General features: G+C 39.1%; 1 protein-coding gene across 2 annotated transcripts; it reads right to left on the bottom strand.

Moving 5' to 3' along the window:
• Nucleotides 1-5633: 5633 nt before the first annotated feature.
• TC2N (tandem C2 domains, nuclear) lies at nucleotides 5634-22444 on the bottom strand. Of its 2 annotated transcripts, XM_040975149.1 has the most exons (11): nucleotides 22341-22444; nucleotides 20199-20432; nucleotides 18768-18935; nucleotides 17978-18069; nucleotides 16801-16876; nucleotides 15042-15142; nucleotides 14553-14669; nucleotides 13500-13691; nucleotides 9409-9523; nucleotides 8475-8674; nucleotides 5634-7735 (listed from the first exon to the last, which is right to left on the bottom strand). In XM_040975149.1, the coding sequence occupies exons 1-11, from the start codon at nucleotides 22405-22407 to the stop codon at nucleotides 7625-7627; spliced, it is 1473 nt and encodes a 490-aa protein (XP_040831083.1). In that variant the 5' UTR covers nucleotides 22408-22444; the 3' UTR covers nucleotides 5634-7624. The 2 variants fall into 2 exon arrangements, with proteins under 2 accessions (XP_040831083.1, XP_040831084.1); XM_040975150.1 differs by lacking the exon at nucleotides 13500-13691.
• Nucleotides 22445-23358: the final 914 nt, after the last annotated feature.

Here is a 23358-nt window from a genome sequence, read left to right as displayed (position 1 = left end):
ACTGTAATACACTGATCGATGACAAACCTTGTCATGCAGGTTAAACATGCAGGTAATAAGTTGCTGTTAGGTAACCTCTGTCACACTACCACTCTGGCAGAAGCAGGAAAGATGGACATGGGAGAAGGAATCCCTTTCCTGAGCTTTAGGTAACGTTACGACCATTATCAATCTCCTAATGAGGAAAGTTTTAAAAAAATCAACAATACAGAGAATATAGGTACTAGACAACATTCCTTACAAAAATAGCTGTACACCATACTGGGATGGAAAATCTGTTTCTCATTGTTTTCTTTCTAAGGGAGAAAAAGAATAAAAATAGCACTTTAGTTCAGAAGATAAAGGTACCAGATTCTAACGAAAGGCCACTTCCATCATTATCAAATGAGCGTACAATAAAAACAGAAATCTTGCTCGAGGACAGGAGGAGGACATGAAGACGTACCTCGGTGTCTTATGACACGCATCTTCCTCTCCGCCTTCGGGGAACACATCGCTGTGACTCTCGGCTGCAGCTGCACAGCACACTGACATACCCTTGGCCTGCACACTCCGCGACTGACGACCCGAGACCTCGGACCCAGCACGGAGTGTTCTGTTCTGCATCTCTGCCTTGCCTTGTAGGGGGAAGCCCAGCAACCCAACAACCACAGCGTCTCTTCTGAGTGACAATATTGCATTTTCCATTAGAGCTAATGCAATAATAAAGGAACACCTCATGTCCCCCATCCCAAGGCTTCTGAGACTGAAGAAAAATAGTAAAGAAGGCACTATAAATAGCACCACATACTTCAAAAGCTCTGGACAGATCAAAAGTTATAAACCTGAGACTGCAGACAGACATCTAACAAGAACATTCTTAAAACTGCATTTATGACGACCTGCTACAATGTCTAGAAAGCATAAAATACTTTACATAAATACAATTATAACTTAGCAAGCTGAAATCTCATCAACTAACTGTTCAGTTGCCTGGCCAGTCTCTGTTAACAGGTAAAGGATGGTTAGAATGAAATACAGCATAAGGTGAGGTCAAAAGGGGGGCCTAGGGTCCAGTGCAGTAGCCTAGAGGCTGAAGTCCTCACCTTGCATGCACTGGGATCCCATATGGGTGCTGGTTCATATCCCAGTGGATCCACTTCCCATCCAGGTCCCTGCTTGTGGCCTGGGAAAGCCGTCAAGGACGGCCCAAAGCCTTGGGACCCTGCACCTGCATGGGAGACCTGGAAGAGGCTCTGGGTTCCTGGCTTCAGATTGGCTCAACTCTGGCCGTTGCAGCCACTTGGGGAGAGAATCAACGAATGCAAGATCTTTCTGTCTCTCCTCCTCTCTGTAGATCTGACTTTCCAAAAAAGTTAAATAAATTTTTGAAAAAAAGGAGGGGCCTAAACAACATGGCTCTGTACTCCCCAAGACAAAGAGGATGGCAAGAATCTCAGGAGACTCCTGCTTGGGCAAGATGGGACACTGGCCCACCACAGCCTGTAATCCACTTCTCCTGGCTTTCAATTCATGCTCTCTAAACAACTGTCTGGCTTCTAAAATTCAGTTCCATGCCCTGACATGTAATAGGGGTGCTATAAAAGCTGATATGAATTTTTTTAAACATTTATGGAACTATCTCCCTTGTATAAATTAGTAAACTTGTATTATAGCTTGTACATTAGACTTGGGAAAGTTTTGTTAGCTGAGCTAATTCCCTGAATTCATTACCATCTTGATGAAACTAAAAGCCAACCTTGCAAAGCCATGGAGCCAGACCGGGCACTCAGGGACTTCTTCAGTCAGGGGAAGCCACCCTGAGTAAACCTGCCGTCCCCACGATGATCTCACTTCACTTCTCCAAGGCAATCCAGTTCGTGTACTGTCTTAGGACTACCTAGCAGACACAGTCACACATGGTCCTGAAAAGAATAAACATTTCCACTTGACAAAGAAATAATTTGGACAAAACCAGGACTTTCCAAATGTGGCTCAAAGACCAAAAGATCAAAATCTTTCCACATCCTGACCTTAGAAATCAAATAAATATGGTCAGTTCATTTTCCTCATTTCCAAGACACAGAAAATATTTATGGGTATTAATATTCATGAGGAAAAACTGATCAAGAAATTCAAAATATGTCACCCTTAAGGTATGAACTACCTATATGGTATGTGTGTGATTTTCATATGGTCCGTATAATTCACTCATTCCACAAGGAGGGATATAGGAAGAATTTTAAAATATTAACACCCTGGATGCAAATTACTGTCACCGTGTCTATCAATGATGGAAGTATATTATACCCTCCAGTTACACTAGGAAAGAAAAAAGGTCAAGCATTACTATTTTATCTCACACACCCAGGTAAAAAATCAATAGAAAAAGGCCCAGTGTGATAGCCTAGCGGCTAAGTCATCAGCCAGGATCCCATATGAGCACCGGTTTGTGTCCTGGCTACTCCACTTCCCATCCAGCTCCCTGCTTCTGACCTGGGAAAGCAGTAAAGGATGACCCAAAGCCTTGGGACCCTGCACCTGCATGGGAGACCTGGAAGAAGCTCCTGGCTCCTGATCAGCTTAGCTCTGGCCGTTGTGACCACTTGGGGAGTGAACGAGCGGACAGAAGAGCTTTCTCTCTGTATACCTGCATTTCCACTAAAAAGAAATAAATAAAAATAAATCTTAAGGAAGTCAGTAGGAAAGCTGGTTTTAAATTTGAGCTTTATAAGGGAGCAGGCACCTGTGACATCTTGGCTGCTCTATAGTGATAATGTTAGGCAGAACACGCAGATCCTGCCCTTCGTTCCAAAAGGCCCACCACTTGTTGTTTCTGCAACTTACTTTCTTCTAGATGAAGAAAGGGAAAACTTTTCCTCTTTTTTTATTTCGTGGTGTTTATTAATTTTTATTTCTGAACTGGGAAAAGAAATGAACATTACATTTGCATCAGTCTTCAAACCCAATTTAATTGCTTGTTCTACTAATTTTCAAGAAATATATGTCCTTTTTCTAAGTCTAAAAGATAATGGACGGGCAGAGGAATCTCTTTTTCCCTTCCTCTCTTTGCCTTTCAAGGTACTTTAAAAATGACCTGCAATACAAAAATAGCCATTCTCTTTTCTTATCTAAAGTCAATAATAGCAATTCCTTTAAGCAATGACCTGTTCTCTACTTAAAGACAGGACGGGAGAGAGAGAAACAAAGTGTACACTCCCGCCAACAGGTTCACTTGCCAAATGCCTACAATGGCTGGTGCACGGCCCGGCAAAGCCAGGCACCAGACACTCAGTCCTGATCTTCCACACGAGCGACAGGAACCTGACTACATTCAGTACCATCTGCCGACTCCCAGGTCTGCATTCGCAGGAAGCTGGAGTCAGGCACTGGAGCCAGCACTGGCACCCAGGCACACTGAGGGGGGAGGAACATGGACACAATACCGACAGCCTGGAGGCTGGACCCAATGTCCACCCTGCTGTCACCTTCCAGGGAAACCCAAAGACCAAAGCATGAAGAGCTTCCACGATCCTGACCCTGAACATTAAATACAGCTAGCTACTTTCCTCATTCCTAGGGCAATGATATTCATGAAGGAAAAAAAGATTGAGAAATTCAGAATAATCCATCACTCCTTGGTGTGTGGCCTGGGTATGATTTTCATACGGTCTGTCTACTACACTGATTCATTTCACACACAAATAATCCTGATATGAAATCGGTTTTTGGATTGTTCTTAAAGCAATTACATTTCTAGGTTACATAAAACTCGAAGACTTCTCCTTCCAAACCATGTGATTTGCTAATGTATTCCTTTTTTAGTTAATAGAGGAGTTCTGTAAGTGTACATAAAAATGTTCTAGAAACATTTGTGGCCTGGGAAAGCAGCAGACGATGGCTCAAAGCCTTGGGAGCCTACACGATGTGAGAGACCCGGAAGAAGTTCCTGACTCCTGATCGGCTCAGCTCTGGCTGCTGCAGCCGCTTTGTGAGTGAACCAATGCATGGAAGATCTTTCTGTATCTCCTTCTCTCTGTAAATCTGCCTTTCCAAAATAAATAAACAAAAACAAATAAAATTTTAAAAAAATAATCTTTTAAAAAAGCCCCTAAGACTAATTACCTCTTCCATTTGTGCATTTCTGTGATGCTCCTGCATGTAAATATTTATAAACATTTTCTCCTGTCCGTTGGTCACTCATTGGTTTATCCCAAAGGCTCCCTTTGGATGAAAGGGGCAGCTATGTTTTTCCTCCCCAACAAAGGCCTTATAAATCCATGTTAAGGATCTTGGACTACCCACTAAGCAATGGGATCTAAGGTGTGACGGTCAGGGTCACATATCACATGAACCTGCTTGATGAAGAAAGGATTGAAGCAGAATGCAAGGGCAGCAGCAGGCCAACACAGAGCGAGCACGGTGCTCCAAATGATGATGTTACAGTGCAGTTGGAGAAGCACGTGGGCTCAGAATCTAGTAGGGATATGCATTTCTGAACATAGTGGTTAAACACAGATCAGAGTTGTAAGGTGTGACATTGATATAAATAATCTATCAATATTCATCTTTGGTTCCTGGCACGGAATACCTACTATTCCCTGAATTTCATGAGGAGAGCAATAGGAAAGTCTTTCGTCTTATTTGTCCCTTGAAACAGCTCTGGAGAGGCATAGTGGAGAAGCATTTTCTATCATTCACAACAAACCCCTTTCATCCTCACCTGAGTTTACATTAAAGAGGTGGTATTGGTGGGAGGTGACTTCCTGAGGGTCAACCATGTGTGTGGAGGACTGGACTCTTCACCAGCACTCCTTAAAACATGCTTGTGGACAGGGTGATAGGTACTAAAGGAATGCGTGGCGCTCTTTGTGATTATGAAACAAGATCTAGTGAGAGTAAAGAAAGGAGCAGATGGATTAAAGAGGAGTATGAACTCAATTGTTTTCACAGTGAGTCAGCTGACCAGGAAAATGAAGTAAGACTACTAGGTAGGTAGTTAGATATGAGTAAAAGTGTAACCAATCTATTTGGTCTTACTTGTTTGGAGTCACAGACCTACCAAATCCTTCCTGGTTCTTTCAGTTGCATTTAATCTTTTCTTTACCCGACTTTTTAAAGCATTTTTCTTCACACCTCAAATATTTTTTAGTTTCCTAAAAATCGCAGGGCAAACAACGATGGCTTACTGTATATACTGTAACAAGTCCCTGAAGAGGCACACCTGATAAGGAGGGTCGCTTAGCTCATGGCTCTGGTGACTCAAGGGATGGATGCTAGCCCCACTTGGCTCCTGTGGGGATCTCAAGGCAGACGGCACCACGACAGCAGCAGCACATGTGGGAGGAAGAGATTGTGTCACAAAACGTGAAGCTCAGGGGTCCCACATGGGTCATTCTTAGCACAACCACCCTCAGAAGCGTCCACCAGAATTTAGTCCCTTTCAAGGGCCGCCCCCCAGGGACTTGAGGGCCTCCCAGCGAGTCTCACTGTTTAAAGGAACCATCATCTTCCATATCACCACCCTGGGAACCAAGTTTCCCAAATAAGCACCTTTGCAGAGACACACTCATACCAGGAATTCACACCTTGTGCAAGCAAGATAAATGAAAAATCTACAAATTAAGCTGAAATGAGACAATTTACAGCTTCAGTAAACCAAATTTATTTCTGAAAAAATAAACCTATTCCACCGTGATGGGAAGGTATTTTCAGCATCCTCCTTCCTCAGAAACTGAAGGATGATGACCCAGAGATGAATTTCACAGTGTGAGAATCAGATCGATAACGACTAGACATGGATAACATGCATGAGAACATGTACCTCACTTGGTGATTCAGGTTAGCACAGAATCATTTTTTTTATCACTTTCCTTCCAGATATCTGTTGCCATTATCAGAGTCCTGTGAATACAGTTATTAATGATAACCACTCTTTTAGAGACCAGTTTTTTTTTATAGTCAAAACATTTAAAATTAAGCAGTACTAACTCTAAAAATTTTCTTTCTATTCTGAAATTACCAAACACGTTGGCAGTACTCACCTTAAGGCAGCTCATCATCCACAAAACAGAACTCAATTTTGGAAAGCTACATTAATCCTTTTTAATAACTTAAGACCTTAAATCTACTTCAAAATGTACATATTTCTCATGGGTTCAGTTCCTTAATTCTCTCAGTATTTCAGCCAGAACTTCAAGCATTTGAAATTTAACTCGGAATATTACAGCTTAGGCAATGAGGCCATTAGAAAGTGTCCCCATAATAACAAACACTGGAGCTGGTACTTTCCCCGGCACACCAAAGGAAACACCAAACTCTCATAAAAATCTAGGCGACAGAAGCAAAAGAGGAGTAAAATATGCACACTGTGTATCTTAAGGAAACAGTATCTAGGAGAACAAGATCCCAAGGTTTCTTTGGCAAATTTTTAATGAGATGCATAGACCTGGAAAAGTAAGCTTACTTAATAGCAATGTGTATTTCTGGGCTAAAATATCATTATCTCTTAGCATGCGTGGGACTAAGTAAGAAAGGAAAAAAAAATAGACGACTAAGAATACTTGGTCTACTTATTAGCAAAAATGAAGCACATTTCTGTGATTATGGCTGATGCGATTTATTTCTTCAAGAAGCTATTGTTTTCACTTTCACCTTTTGTCGCCAGTTAAGCTGAAATGATCCCCATATACTAAGGTATAACAACTCCCCGAAAGGAAACTGCAAAAGAAAACATCTGCTGCACAGCATTTGTAGGTATGAGTATGAAAAACATGTGAAAATAATATGATGCATTATGGAACAAGCAGTCGATATTTAAACTACTTATAAAAATAAGCAAGTGATTATCACAAAATATTGATCTTTCCACTTCAGCTTATTTAATCATGCTAACTACTAGGAGGGACCACATGGATGATAGTATTATTTCAACTCCAAACAAAACAAAATGTCAAATATTTGAAGGAAGGAAGCAGCAAGATGTGCATATGCTGGATTTCTAAGCTTCAACCTTCTGGAGTTTTCATTCATGCTTGTCAAAACACAGCTTTCTATTCCTGAAGTTTCTTGGTGACAAACAGCTTGCCAAGTGGCTATGTAAAAGCCTACACATTATAAGAAAAATATAAAGCACAACACAGTTTTCCTCAAGTAGAGAAAATAGTTGAAATGGTTCAATTCATTTTTGCTGAGAGAAAACATATATATAGCAGGAAGTCATCGGTGGAGCCGAGAGCTGTTCCACAGACCTAGTGCTACGGTAGTCCTGAAATCTCCTAGAGTTCTTAGAATGCAGAGGCTTTGACGGAGCCGGCTGTGAAGGTTTAAGCAAAGCTTAAAAAACAAAAGCAAAATCACGATGGAGAAAAAACTATCTGGGACTAATTTACTTACAGGCTTTATAACTTATTTCATTTTCCTTAACACTATCCTTTTTTATTTGATCATCTGTTTTCATACCATTTTAAAATATTTACTTCACTTTGGCTATCTGATAAAATGTATTATGTTTTATATATTTTTCTATCAAACCCCATCATACACTGTAGTTATGTCCTTCATAAATAAATGGATCGGCATGTCTTTTCCTCTGGCAGAGTCTGAACTCATGCCAAGTTCTTCACCGCATTACTCTGTGAAGTCTTCAACTGGAGTTTAATTTGTGCCATTTGATAACAACCATTTCTGGATTTGTAATTGTCTCTTTCCACTGGTTCACAGCTTCAATGTTATTACTGTCTTCACTTATCCAAACCTGTTTTTTTTTTTAAAAAAAACACAGTGCATTATTTAACTTGAATAATGATAACAGTTCAGTTCATGCTAATGGAAAATATTCAGTAGCTTCTATAAAATAAATAAATCTTTAAAAAGATTTTAAAAAGAGAAAAAATACTTATCATTTATGGCACTTTAGATAACATTTTCTGAAACACTAAAGTAAATTTGACATTCAAAGCTTTAAGAAACTTGATTTAAACACTTAGGTCCACATCACCCCCATGGAATGAACCAGCAGGTTAATAATGATATCAACGCTGATTTCTACTTTCAAATCCTGAAGAATTATATTTTTTTTCCTTTAAAAAAAGGATTCGTTTTATTTTTATTGGAAGAGCAGATCAGATTTACAGGGAGAAGGAGAGACAGAAAGATCTTCCCTCTGCTGGTTCACTTCCCAAAAGGCTACAGTGGCTGGAGCTGAGCCAATCTGAAGCCAGGAACCAGCAGTCTCCTCTGGGTCTCCCACATGGGTGCAGTGGACCAAGGCTTTGAAGCTGGATGGGAAGCAAAGCAGCTAGGACATGAATTGGCACTCATTTGGGATCCCAGCACTTGCAAGGTGAGGATTTAGCCACTAAGCCATTGCACTAGGTCTGAATAATTATATTTCAATCATATTCAGTTTTATCCTGTGTTTGCTTTGAAGACCAATTATTTAAATGCACAGAAAAATAGAAGGAAACAATTCTAAACAAAAACTCCACACTAACCTGGCCCACAAAGTGTTTCCTTCTTACAGAGCTTCGACTGTAGAGCTTAATGAGAAAAACAATATCTTTTTCGTTCTGTAGAAGTGGAAAAATCATAGTTTCTCCCCATCTTACTCTTCCATTAGAGGCTTTCAGTAAGCGTGTCTTCTTCTTATAAATCAACTCTCCTGAGCTAAACATTCCCACCTTCACAAAATAACCTAAAAACAAGAAGTTGATTTATATAATTTTATTAAAATGTAATATAAAGGTAAAATATAAATTCACTATTAAAGAAAAAGTAACCCTTTTATTAACTACTATGGCCTCAAGTATTCAATCCCCCTCTGACCTGAATGTCACAGAAGAGTAAAGCTGTAAGAATAAAGAGTGACCAGCTTCCTTCCTTCCTTCCTTCCTTCTTTCCTTCCTTCCTTCCTTCTTTCCTTCCTTCCTTCCTTCCTTCCTTCCTTCCTTCCTTCCTTCCTTCCTTCCTTCCTTCCTTCCTTCCTTCCTCTCTCTCTTTCTCTCTCCCTCTCTTTCTCTTGCTTCCTTCCTTCCTTTCTTTCTTTCCTTCTTTCTTCCTTTCTCTGTTTCTTTTTTTGACATTTGCAGGTTTAATAAAAAAATAAGTTGCTGGTTAGCAGAGCATCCGACAAAAGGCTCAGAGAGGCAGAGAATACAAACGAGGCCGGTGAAGCACATCTGAGAGTCCTCTGGACATGCACCTTGTACGAACTGATGAACTGAATATTCAGGTTATAGCTGAGTAGGAACCAAGAGAAAGGAAATTAAGATGTGTACATGGCCCAAATTAGAAACATGATAAAGTATTTGAAAGTTACTATTTAAGTAAAATAATAAAATTAAGGTTTTAATCTCCATTGCAGGAAAAAAACCAACTTTGCATCACTAACACCTTTTAAACATTTTACTTTGCACCAGACATACTTACTCAAAGTTAAAGGTGTGGATGAGCTGGGAAGGTACTGTGCCTCAAGAATCTGTAACTGAATTCTGCTATTTACTGCTTGAAAACAAGTCCCCACTTGAAGTTCTGCATGGCAAACCTGCATATCAAAAAAGTGTCATTTGGTAATTGGGAATTAAGTTTCGGTTAGAGATTCTCAAAGCGTTGTCCTTTCTACTGTCACCCAGAATCACAAGGGACGGTTCAGAAGACAAACGCAGGGTGGACATGGGGCCCAGCCTTTAGGATGCTGCGTGTGCCACTCACATCCCTGCGAGTCAGCAGGTATAGGCCCTGTCACCCACAGGGAAGAGGGCGGTCTGCCACTCCTTAGCCAGCGTACCCATTTGGAGAGCAACCCAGCAGATGATCACTCTGACCTCCAAATACACAAATATGAAAAGTAAATAACTGTCTCAGAATCTAACATTTGAGGTGTTTCACTTGCACAGATTATAAACGTAAAAGTCATATGCACACTGCATCTTCAACATCAGTGATACCAAAAGTCAATTTAAATTAGAAACTAGTAAAACTTCTAAGTAGTATTCCTGGAAAAAATACCACTCAAATGATCCCGAAGGAATTTACTTTCAAAATAATTAAGCATAGCTGATTGAATTATTTTAAAGCAATATAGGAAATGGTAAAAATGCTATAAATATGAATCACTATTTCTTCTAAGTATAGAAATGAGAGTAGGTATTGTCAAAGTCAGAGACAGATTTATGGATTAAAAGTTGGATTGCTGTGTTCAACGGCAGCCAGCTGAAGGAAACCGGCAAGAAGGAAGTTCACTAAAGTCACGAGGAAATAAACAATAAGGAAAAGGTCAGAGAATCTGAGGCAATCAGTGCATAAAAAAAGACAAACAGAGAGAAAGACACAAGATTTGCTCTTCAGTACTGTGGACCAATTGTAGAAGCAAAGTGCTCTTTTGTCTGTGAAATTCAACACAAGTCAGTCTATTCCTGTTTATCCCAAGAGTCTTGAATGAAAAATAAAAGCAGCACAAAGCTGTCCAAATACAAAAACATTACTGTTGATGTGTTGAAAAGTGTAAGAATGGCAATAAAGCAAGAACATGATGTTTACATATCTTACTCAGTAAGAGTCAGTACAATGGACAAAAAAGCCTTTTGTAGTACTGATTCTAATACAGTTATAAAATAGATGGATGACTTTCTGGAGGGGTTTATTTTTGATAATTACTCAGTATCCCACAATAATTAACTAATAGCTTACTGAAAAACAAATGAAACATAATTTTCTACTGCCTGAAGCTTACTGCATATTTTCATAAAACATGATTTTGTGTTTTAAAACTGGTCATGCCATAAGGAATCAGGAGACAAATAATAAAAGGTGAACTGCTTAAAAAGCAGAATTTCAACTGTGCAGGTAAGTTTTCCCTTGCAAGAGTCTAAAATGATGGTCAATTTTGTTTATTTTTGGCAGATTCTTACTTTTAAATCTAGGTAAATTTATTGCCTTGGTCTTACTCAGAATGAGAATGAAATAACAACTCAAAGGAAATAATGTGGTAGCCATACACAAAATAAAATGTTTGATAACTTAACAAAAGTTTCTTTCTGCTTGAAAAAAAAAGTTACTTATTGTATAAAAACACAAAGGAACTGATGAATGAAAAATTTTTATTTTTTATTATGGGTTTGTGCTCATAATTCATTTGTGAAACATCTAAAGGTGGTACAATTGTAGAGTTCACACTCAAACAGTAGCATTTCATAATGGTTTTTTTCACTTCCTACCTGCTAATGTTACTTCACAAATTTAATTTATATCCCACGACATTAATTCAGATCATGAAAAACTATTCAGGATAGTTTTCAATCTCAGTAATCAAAACATTAAAATTCCTATCAGCACTAACGTACTGACTATATTTAGTAAGCACAAAACTATGGGAAGACATAAAATACAATAACGTGTCACCTTTTTCTAAATTATTTCTGGAATAATCAACAACAAAATGTCAAGTATAACCAGGGAAAAACAGTCTGGTGTCATTTAATCCTACCGCGGGATATAAATCCAAGGGAAATGGAATCACTCTGTGGAAGACATCTGCTCTCCCACGTTTACAACAGCCTAAGTGTCCCTCCATGGATAAAGAAACATGGTACACATGGACATTGGAGTACTACTCAACCAATAATAAGAAACATTAAGTCTTGCCGTTTGTGACAGTACAGATTATACTGGACCAGGTCACTATTCAGTGAAAAAGGCAAGCACAGGAAGAAAAGTGGAATAAAAAAAAAATCAATAAGCTCATAGAAGTTAAAAGTACAATGGTGGTTACCAGAGACAGGGGAAAGAGGGGGATAAAGCAGGGTGGGGAAAGGTTAACTGGTTAAGTTACAGGAGCGAGAAATTCAGGTATTCTACTGCACGGTAGGGTGACTACGGGTGATGTTAATGTACTGTATATTTCCTTATTTCAAAAACCACAACCGGAGAAGGCATTTGACCTAGCGGCAATGATGCCAGCGGAGACACGTTCTACAGCTGAGCACCTGGGTCGGAGTCTCGGCTCCATTCTTCATTGCAGCTTCCTCCGAATGTGCACCCTGGAGGGCATCGCATGATGGTTCAAGTAGCCAAGTTCCTGCCATCTGTGTGGGAGACCTACCTGGGCAGGGCTCCTGGCTTCCTGCTTCAGCCTGGCCTAGTGTCAGATACTTTAGGAGCTAGTGAAGTGAACCAGTGGATGGGATCTCTTGTCTCACATCCTTTACACCCAATTCCCTCTGTTTCTCAAATAATCTTAATAAACTTTTAAAAATGATTAAGTTGCATATCTGCTCATAAAAGTGTTGAAATGAAGTGTTTACTGCTGAAGCTTTTTTGGAAAAAAGCATTAGCTACAGAGCTGACTGATTTATGAGACCTGACACTTTCTGGAAACTACTGCCTGAACCCTATTTTTGAGTTATTTATGAATTCCTGATAATTATACAGCTCCCATGTCAGGACAACATTTATAATAATGTCAGAAACATTGAAATGGTCAATATATATGATTATAAACATATGCAGGATTTGTATTTTACTTAGAAAATTTGACCTATTACGAACTCAATGGCCACCTGACCTCACCACTGCTGAGTGCCCAGTGCTCACACCAAGCTCCGAGCCTGAGTTCTGGTCATGCCGACCTCAGTGAAGAGCTGTCCAATTTCATACAGCCCAGTTGTCGGGGAGTCAGGAACTAGTCTGGTTCGAGTCTTAACTCTACCACACATTGTTTACCTAAAGAGGTAATCTTCCTAATAACATTCAAAATTTCCTGACACACAAAATTATACATAGGATACTATGTTGTGTTTTAATTCATGTACACATAACATCCAAACAAGGTAAACATATCTGCTAAAACATTCAACATTTCTTAAGGTGAAAACTTTGTTTACTCACAATTTAATGAATAATTAATTTGAGAGATGGATGGACAGAGTTTCTTCCCACTCATTGGTTCACTTCCCAATGGCCCTAATGACTAGGGCTGGGCCACACAGGAGCCAGGAGCTGGGAACTCAATCCAGGATTCCCACATGGGTGGCAGGGACCCCACTACTGGAGCCAGCCTGTCTGTTCTCAGGGTCTGTGCTAGCAGGAAGCTGAAATTGTTCAGGGGGAGCATAAAGCCCAGGCATTCCAACATGCTAGGAGTGTCCCAGCTGGCAACTTAGCCGAAAAGAAAACAGCTTTCTGCATCCAGTGTAGGACAGTCTTTGGTTCTGGAGTGCATGATTCTAAGTTATCAGTTACCAAGAATGTACTGCAAAAGAAAATAATTTAATAATTTAAAGATTTTCATACTTTGAGGTTAATAACAATGGCAAAAAGAGTGTGATGGGAGAAGGTCATTCTGAGGTTATTTTCCAGTGAAGGCAGGGAAATGGCTCATTCCTTTAATCAATCATTTCTAGAACGTTATTTTTAATACTGCCTTTCAAGAGCTTTCCATAGTCTTCAACATACAAAATCCCAACCTTTAGATAATTTTACAAATATGAAACATTTTTCACATGGCACCCTATATCACTTACAGAAACTTTTGAAGGTGGTGTTATAGCCAACGAGTAATCCATTTCTTGCGTGCTAAGTGTTCTGAGTGACAGGGAGCATTCACCAATGGTTTTCTTCCTGGGAGTCTGAGTCTGAATCCTAAACACAAGCCTTATAGTTTGTAGACTTTGGAGTTTGATAGCAAATACAAAAGTTTCCATAAATTCAATAGCCTTCAAAAAAAAAGGCCAAAACCAGAAAATGCATAAATAAGAGAAGGTTGATTTGTCAACAACATATTTAATTTTCTCATGTTTTAAAATAAAAATTAAAATGACAATGAGCATGACTTGTTTTTCCCAGAGTTTATACTGGATAGCAGTTTTCTTAATTCCACAAATTACCCTTTTAATTGGAAATTCAAATTCATGTGAATACCATGCTCACCAGATTTAAACACTTTCTGACAATGAGATGTTTTTTCATCTGTGGTTCTAAAGTATCTTTCCTGTCATTCATAATTACACTTTAAAAGTTAATAGCAAGTTTTTTGTATTTATTAATTATTTGTATTACCTTATTTTTAATTATGTTTCTTTATAATATAATATACTTTCTCATGTACATAGCAAAACACTACCTTTGAACCACATCAAAAGATAAAAATGAACAAATACCCAGTATGAAAACTATAATCTACAAAACCTAACTCAGGTGAACTTCTCAAGTTATACCAATTAAAAGTATTTAAAATAAATTAATTGCAATTGCAAAACTTTTCAGACAAAGTGAGCAGGGGAAAAAAAAGGTAGACATTTTCCTCTTACATAAAAGAAATAGAGGTTTCTTTCTTAGGTACTATTAATCTATATACCTGAATGATTAAAATTTTCTCTTTAAACTGTATTTTAATATTGGACGATGACATATCCAACATTTCAAAACTGTCTTTAAGAAGCAAGGATACATATTTCACAGACTCCCCACACGCCCCCCCAAAAAACCCCACTTTCTTATTTTACTTCTTTCCATGAATGTTAAGTGATGAATGTGGAAAAAACAGAAAACACATCCAAGCAGAAGCAGCCACTTACATGCGCCCCAGGCTTGGCTGAAGACTTGAAGTGCACTGGCTTGGGCAATGTTAGCATTCCTTTCACAGACACTGTAGGGGCATCGCCACAACTAGACGGCCAACTTAGATCTCTGCACTAAAAAAACACCAAATGCAGCTTAGATTTTACTAAGGACTGACAATAAGAGTGCTGTATTTCTTGAGTAAGTGAGTTTAGGTAAGAACTATAAAAACAAACCTGAGTCTATGATTTTTGTATTTAATTTATATTAAAATAAATTAGATACTCTAGGTTACAATGTTACACCAGCTTTCCTCTAGAGGTTTGAAATACACACATTCCCATCTATTAATGGACTTTGTTACAGACTTTACTGAATACTATTTTCTTTATAGAAGCTAATATTTCAAATCTTGTATTGGCCCATTCCTCAGAAGAGTACAACAGCAGTGGTCATAAGCTCTAAATATTCAATGATGTAATAACAATTGGTATTAACCAATTTACCTGTAAAATTGTGATCCATATCTGCTCTACTGAAGAATTATAAGACAATTTCACATTCAATTTTCCCAAATCTCTTTCATCTCCTGATAGAGTAATTGTATCTGAATTGTAAAAGGACAAAGAGGTACGAAATATCATCCAATGGGTCTACTGCAATTAAGCTTTGAGAACAGTACAACTGAAAAATGCTGCAATTATTTTTCAAAGTTCCTTATTTAACAAGTCTAAGCTTCCAAGAGTTTAATTGGAGGAAGACATGTTATAAAGCTGATGTGGTTTAAGATTTTAACCCAAAATATCTATCTGCAGGATTTAAGATAAAACTTGAGAAAAAACCTTCCCAAATAACATGTATGCAGCCCTTAGCAATATACTTCTGGCAAGTCCCTAACTAGTATACTTTAAAACTAACAGCTTGAACAGAGCAGGAGGGGACTTCAGAGTGGAGCATGAAGAGAGGAGGAGGCTTGTATCCCAACCCCGGAGACTCCGGGATCCCCACCAAGGACTATCAGTATGGGCACCAAGGACTATATCCAACCACCAAGGAAAGCACAGCGAATTGGAGTGCCCTCATAGGCCGAGAACTCTGAGGTCAACCATTCCCTATCGGATCTTCCAAATGGGATGGAAGCAGCCCAGATCCTTCTTCACAGGGTCTAATGACATCAGAACAACAGCCAGGAGCCCTGAGCACGCCTCAGAAACAGAACAGTAAACTTCCTCCGGGACTCTGGAGAGGAGCTTTTTCTGGTCCTTACGTAGCTCCAACTTTTGCTCCCCACCCTCTCTTGCAATGACCATCAGGGTCGCTCCGGAGCCCCCAAAATTACATCAGACAGAGAGAGAGAGAACAATAAGGAAAGCTTAGAACATACAAGAAAAAGCCAGCTTGGACTGCCATATACCTTACTAGGTAGGACACAAAGATCAGTTACTCCTCACTAAGGTAGAAGATTTCTCTGCACATCCCTCCTAAAACTGCACTGCTCCTCAATCGATAACATATGGCTTGTTAGAGTTATAAGCCTGTTTGAACAATCCTAAAACTCACGAAGCGCAGTAAAAATCTACTTTGAATACTATAAGCTGCTAAATATAAATATGAAAAAAGACACGAGACAGCTGAATAGTACCCTATAACCATTTTAAGGTTTATGGCAGCCCGTTATATATAAACTAAGTTTGAGATGTCAATGAAGTAGTTACAGGATGTGGTTAAGAACTTGCATTTTCTAACACATTGTTCATTCAGTATCATGTCAATTGACTTTATGATGTTGTAAATGTCCATGTTTCTTCCTGTTGTTGAATTTGTGTTGTGGCTTTTCATTGGAAGGGATGATATTCTGCCAGCTCTGCTTTCAGATCAAGGATGGTCTCCCAATGAAACTGTTGAACTTATCTGGACAATAAGATGTTGGACTCTCTGCATGGTCCATGCCCACAATGATGGAATTATGACTGGTTATGAGCAGTACTGCTGTAATAATATGGAGGAAATCAATATGGGGGGAGGACTTGGGAGACTCCCAGAGCCTATGGAACTGTGTCATAAAATGAAATTAAAAAAAGAAAAAAACTAACAGCTTGACTTTCTCAGGAAGCTGCATTCATGTGTGTACACTGACAAAGATCATCTGTACAGCATACAGAGGAGAGGACACTTCTGCTTTTTTTCCTTTTTATTTTATCACATATGCTTTCAAGTTACAATCAACTAGAAATAATGCCTTTGAGAGTATAAAAATAGTATTACCCAGGCTTCTGTTACTCCCTTGAGAATTCTTTCTTGAAGAAGTACTACTGGGCACACTGGATAATGAGTCACATCTCTACAAATAAAATTCTTTAATCAGAAATTACATATCAAACTTCAAGGATTCTTACATTTAAGCCCCAGCATCCACCTAGTAACAAAGCGCATGCTAACCATTCTGACAGAGCTACTGGTAGGAAACACTCCAGGGACAAAGAGCTTTCTGTGTGCATTACTAGAAAGATCTTAAGTATATTACTGGGAAAATGTTAATTTTTTTACTTGAGTTTATAACAAGGAGAAAGAGATCACTGCTTACGTTCATATTTTGAACTATCAGTGAAAATCAGAATATACCCGGATGTGCCATATTTATTTCTCAAACACCTGTGAAGCAGCATGGTTCACCTGGGAGTGTGGCAGAAAAGTGAACTCAGGCCTGGCACAGGGATACCAGCTCAGAAATGCTGTGGCTTAAAGCCTGTAGCCTGTAGTTCCAAAGTTCTCAAATAATTCTGATGTGTGTTAAAAAATTGGGTCTAAAAAACACAACTCTAGGCATAACTAACAATACTTGAGTACATCTCCAGTTTCTAAAACATTTGTATATATATTCACATGGGAAAAAAACAAGGATTATAATCTACCAAGCGTTATAACATTTTCACAGTATTTCTACTCTCACCGACAGGAATATAATTAATCTTTTACTTTGCTTTTCTATGTTCTAGTTTCAAATAGGCAATTTATTTGAGTAAAGAAAGAACCATTTTTTAAAAAATAAAAAACCTCTCAATCTTACTTTAAAAATAGACTATTTTAATACTAGTGAATAAAGTCTACATCACCATAAAAGCATTATTTTTAATAACTAGCTGATTATGTTCAATAAGGACAGATAAATTAACATGCACTTGTAACTATACTATTTTAAATTTCAACTGCCTCAAGATTCCTGAGTAGATACCAACAGAGAAATGTAAAGACAGAGGAAAAAGAAACGGAAAACTTGGAAACAATGACCACACGCACTTTTACTTGACCTTGATCCTTCCCACCCTGATCAGCTATGTAAGCATCATTTAAATAAAATTGTAGAAAAAGAAGAAATATACATATTCCTAATGTACTTTACAGATTTCTGACACATGAATTTAAATGTACAAAGCACGCTTACCTGAATGAATCGTTGAGAAGCACTTGTAAGATCAAACATAGATTTGCTTAGCCCAGAGGGACTAGGAAGCTTGCTGGCCCTTAAATCACAAACTACAATGGGAAATAAAAAGTATTTACTGTTAGGAAAAAAAAAAAAAACCACTGAATTATGCCTGAATCTAGTGACTGAGATAGTTATGTGTAGCAAAACCTTTAAAAATATTGAAAATTTTATTAATCAGTGACATATGGCATTTTAAAATGTTCTTAGAAAATAAAACTGACATTTCAGAACCCTAACAATGAAAGGACAGAAGATGGAACAAGTTAATCAACCACCTCAGCTATAGGTTGGCAACAAAATACCAGGCAAATAGAGACGCTATGATGGACAATGTCAATCAGTGGATTTTTCAACGACCTCATCGTGTTTGGAGAGGTGAGACTGGCAGCAATTCATAACTGGTGAACTAATGAAACTACTTCAGCGAATATCTCAGAGCATGCCCCACATGCAGGACTTGGGGTGGGTGGGAACCCGGGTGGGGCTTCTCCCTCAATATACCCCTTTACCTCAGATACATGAAGGAAGCAATATGGAAGTAATAGTCTTACCCACTTTCCTGTAGGCCTTGACCCTTTTTACCCAAATTAACTATGTAAAGATTGTCAAAATAAAAAAAGAATTGGGGGGAAAAAAAAAAGAAAAGAAAACTGAGACCCAGCTATCCAACTCCTAGGAATGTTCCCAAAGGAAATGAAAACTGCACATAGAAACACACAGCAGTGTCACATGCAGTTTTTCGCACCTGATCCGTACAGTCTCACGGCGTCTGAGTGGGGAGGGAAGCGGCGGCCGAGGTCAGGTGACACGTGCTGGTGCATGTAGAAGGGGTTGTAGACATCGTAGGCGGCGCCATGCTGGAGTGAACTGGAAAGTGCTGTCTTCCGGTCGTCAAAGGATGCCCTGGCAGAACCTAAAAGCGAATGTTTCTAAAGTTTTACAAAGCTCTTTTCTCCAAGTTATTAGCCAACACACAACTGGCATATTCAATGCAAACAAAAATATTTTTTTTTATTTCAAATAATACTAAATCACATTCCTTTGATGACTAAAGAAGAGAAACACATTTACAGAACTGCTAATAGATCACTGAGTTACATATTTCTGTTTTGTGTATTTTTTCTGTTTATTATATCTCATAACTGAGTAAGACTCTCATGGCTGAAAAGTAAGACTGAATCAAATTCCTGTCAAAGTGACTAGTCATGTTAGGATACCTCGTATATCCTATAAGCTAGCAGTTAATTAACATACAAGCACTGCTACATGTCTTTGTGGCAATGAGATAGTACTTAACAGTATTAAGAAATCCTTCAATAGTAGCATCAAAGATGACATTACTTTTTTCTTCTTCTTTTTCTTTCTTCATTATTATTTTAAAAATAATCTTACATAGTTGATTAGGGTACAAAAGGTCAAGGGCTACAGGAAAGTGGGTAAGACCATTGTTTTCAACTTACTCTAAAATCTTCCTCCTCCCGCCAAAAAAGTGGATTAATGATGGATAGAAGAATGGAAAGGTGGGTACATACATGACAAATCAATGAGTCCAACGTTAATGGCAGAATTTGTTCAGTTGGATGCATAGGAAGTCGCTGCTTAGTTCTTTTCACCTTTCTATGTGTTTGACATTTTCTAATACAAGTTTAAGGGAAAAAAGTTATTTGGACTGACAGTGTTCAAATGGAATAAAATTTTTGAAACAGAAAAGAACTATATATTCCTATTATCTCCACTAGCTGATCGGCCCCTACAATGTGTGCCGCATTCAGACAGTGAATCCAGGGAGCCTGGCAAGGAGGAAGGCAAGGAGGGATTGTTTCTTTAGTTCTCGTTGCACTGCCTTTTGGAAAACTGTTGGTAAGAACTATGCATCTTGTATTGGTGATCAAATACAGAATAATTCCTGTATTACTCTTCCTACATTCGTGAGGAACACCTGGGATATTACCCTTTAAATGAGGTCAGACCTACACAGAGAGGTGTTGCCTCAGGAGCCAACTTCATAATGAGATCTTTCAGAAACATTGTGGACTAAGTTCCCTACTGACAAAAACAAAACATGCTAAAAGCAAAGTATCACGTTTTGTATATGTCCTATATGAAAGGCATAAAGGAGCAAAACAGCATGCAAATGCTACCTGTTTTATTTTAATTCTTGCAAGGTGCTGCTTACCTTCAAGGCCTTCCGGATGCGAAAGGGTTCCTTGTGTCCTGGGCTGAATGTAAGATAACTGAAACCTTGGCACCACAAAGGGCACTTCTTTGCCGTCACATGGTAATTTGGAAAGCAGATAATCTTCAGTGCAGCCCAGCTGAGGCTTCGCAGAAGCAGAAGTCAGAGGGTGGACGTAGACGCTGGGGCTGGGGCTGTTTGAGACTGCTGCTTTCAAGTCTCTGTCTCCAGATGCTGCCAATAAAATGGGGAGAGGGAATCACAAATAGATGCAGATATGACATATAATAATCTCAGCCTAAAACACTGAGGTACTTATTTAATCATTTTGAAATACATTACTGGAATGTAAACTACCCTTTGGTCCTGTCAGGCACCCCTGGAATCTACTTTACGTTTGTGCAGCTAGGTTTGCAGCAGTTAACCTGCTACTGCCAAAGCCTATTAACTTATCCTAACGATAAAAGAGGTCTTTAAGGAGGCTTGCTCCCACACAACTTAGAGATGGAAAATAAACTTATTTTGCAGTTAATGCCACAATGCTGTCAAGGAAAATCTAGTTATGTAAAGATACTATCTATAGGCAGTTCTTGTGATGAACAAGACTGGTTAACATGGGTTTAAATATATGAAGTGCTCCAAGTCTACACAGACCTCTACCAAACCATGAAATAAAATGCACACTGACCCTAGACATGCAGCAATCACTCACCCTGTCCTGGCTTTCATGACTTATTTTATATGGGGTTTCTAAGCTGCATTACTTCAGCTGGGGTGATAAGGGACACCTGGAGTTAACGTTAAACTATATGCAGCGTTATCTGTAGATTCAATGAACTATAACTACTAATTTATAGGAATCTACGTGTTACTTTTTTAATATCTTCATATAAAAAGGAAATCTTGGGGTCTAGTGCAATAGCCTAGTGGATCCTGGCACATGCTAGGATCCTATATGGGTGCTGGTTCGTGTCCTGGCAGCCCCGCTTCCCATCCAGCTCCCTGCCTGTGGCCTGGGAAAGCAGTCAAGGATAGCCCAAAGCCGTGGAACCCTGTACCCATGTGGGAGAACAGGAAGAGGCGCATGGATTTGAATGGGTTCAGCTCCAGCCGTTGCGGTAACTTGGGCGGTCAATCATCGGATGGAAGATCTTCCTTTCTGTCTCTCCTCCTCTTTGTAAATCTAACTTTCTGATAAAAAAATTATTAAATCTTAAAAAAAAAGAAACCTTCATATTTAGATAGAACAGAAACTCTCAAAGCTCTGCTCTCCACTAATACAAAGAAAAGTTCAGAGAAAAATAATATTCTAGTCATTGCCTTAAGAGCTAAGAGAAACGTGCATTAGAGATACCTCCAGGATTCCTTGACAAGCGCGGTTTGATAAAGTCATGGGTCTCCTCCCCTTTGGTTATTTATTCATAATAACATGAATGGCACATAGCCTAGTAGGTCCTCGCCTTGCATGCTCTGGGATCCCATGCGGGTGCCAGTTCATGTCCTGGCTCCTCCGCTTGCCATCCCTTCCAGTTCCCTGCTTGTGGCCTAGGAAAGCAGTTCAGGAAGGTTCAAGGCCTTGGGACCCTGCACCCTCATGGGAGACCCAGAGGGGTCCTCTGCCTTCGGATGAGCTCAGTTCCAGCTGTTGTGGCCACTTGGGGTGTGGACCGCTGGATGAACAATCTTTCTTTATGTCTCTCCTTCTCTCTGAAAAATCTGTCTTAATAATAATAATAATAATAATAATAAATACATTGTACATAAATTAAACACTGGCCAGAGTTACACTGCCCAAACACACTTCTCTCTCTCTCCCTGCCTTTGCTAATACCATACCATCCAGATATAATGTTCATGTTTGCCTCACATTTTCTTTCTTCCTTCTTTCCATTCAACTTGGATAAATGCTTCCCAGACTCCCAGGGCAAACGTCTTCCTTTTGGAGCTTTTCCAGGGTGTGTCTGGGATGGAATGCACCCCTTCCTGCTCTCCAGGGTACGTGCAGTTCTGGATACTTAGCTAGTTTACCTATGCTTCAGTCTCCTTGTGGAAATAAGGAAATAAGGAAATATTTCTATGACAAAATTCCAAAAGCAAAGAAGGATCTCAATAAATGTTTATTGAAGTCAAAATAAAACTCACAGCTGTGTTTTTCGGTTTCTCCGTAGAAGCACCCTCTACAGCAACTCTTTATAAATTCTGCTGCCATTACAGTCAGTTTCCAATATTTAACAAGAGATACAAACTTCCAGCTTTATTAGGAACCTGTTGGCAGAACAGAAGACAAGTTAAACCGATCATGCTTACTCTCATTAGATATCAGTAAATAAATCATAGTATTGTGGTGAGCATTATGGCACAGCAAGTTAAGTCAAGAAGGCTGCATCCCATATGGCACTAGTTCAACAGCTAGTGCATCTGAGTGCACAGAGGGAAAAGGACCCAAGTGCTTGAGTCCCCGAAATCACGTGGAAGACCCAGACAAAGCTCCTGGTGCCTAGTTTGGCCCGGCCCAGCGTTGACCATTTCGGCCATTTGCAGAATGAACTGTAAGATGCAGAATCTCTCTTTTCTGCTAACTCTGTCTTTTAAATAAATATATAGATCTTTTTTAAAAATAATAAATTTACAACCTAAAATTGCCACTTGCCCTGTTCTTTGATTTAGTTTGAAATAAATTCCAAATCTAAAAACAAGATCTATTTATTTTCATTGGAAAGGCAGTTTTACGGAGAGAAGGAGAGACAGAGAAAAAGATCTTCCATCTGTTGCTTCACTCCCCAGGAGGCGGGCAGGAGTCCCAGCACATGAACAATGCATAGTGTCTTTCAGGATGCTAGTGTAGGAGCCAGAGCTAGCCTGGCACTCTGGGGGAGGAGTTGGCATCCTAACCACCAGGACAAAAGCCTGCCCCCAACTGCACCCTGAATGACTTTCTGACCTGCCTGTTCTTGCATGCTCTCTCAGGCTACACTTAATTGCTCACACTTTGGTTAAACTTAACAAATGGGTTTTTTTTTTTAATTACTGCATATTTCAAAAGTTACAAATAGTTCTAACTACAGTTAGGAAATACATATGCTTTCAGATATATAAGAAACTTCAGCAAGTTCATGAAATTACTTAGTTACTTAGGTAAGTGTAAATTTCTTTTTGGAAA

Source organism: Ochotona curzoniae, unplaced genomic scaffold (genome assembly GCF_017591425.1).
Source record: "Ochotona curzoniae isolate NIBS_2020 unplaced genomic scaffold, NIBS_Ocur_1.0 contig_2688, whole genome shotgun sequence".
Classification (NCBI taxonomy): Eukaryota; Metazoa; Chordata; class Mammalia; order Lagomorpha; family Ochotonidae; genus Ochotona; species Ochotona curzoniae.
Note: the sequence above shows the minus strand (reverse complement) of the source record. Positions and strands in the feature narration are given on the sequence as shown.

What these genes read in the sequence shown, in the direction of transcription:
- TC2N (XM_040975149.1), bottom strand. Translation starts at nt 22,407, where the DNA reads ATGGCAGCAGAATTTATAAAGAGTTGCTGTAGAGGGTGCTTCTACGGA. An exon ending in CGTGAGACTGTACGGATCAG is followed by an intron (nt 18,070 to 18,767) that starts GTGCGAAAAACT and finishes TTCCCATTGTAG; the next exon opens with TTTGTGATTTAAGGGCCAGC. An exon ending in GGAAACACTTTGTGGGCCAG is followed by an intron (nt 7,736 to 8,474) that starts GTTAGTGTGGAG and finishes AAAAAAAAACAG; the next exon opens with GTTTGGATAAGTGAAGACAG.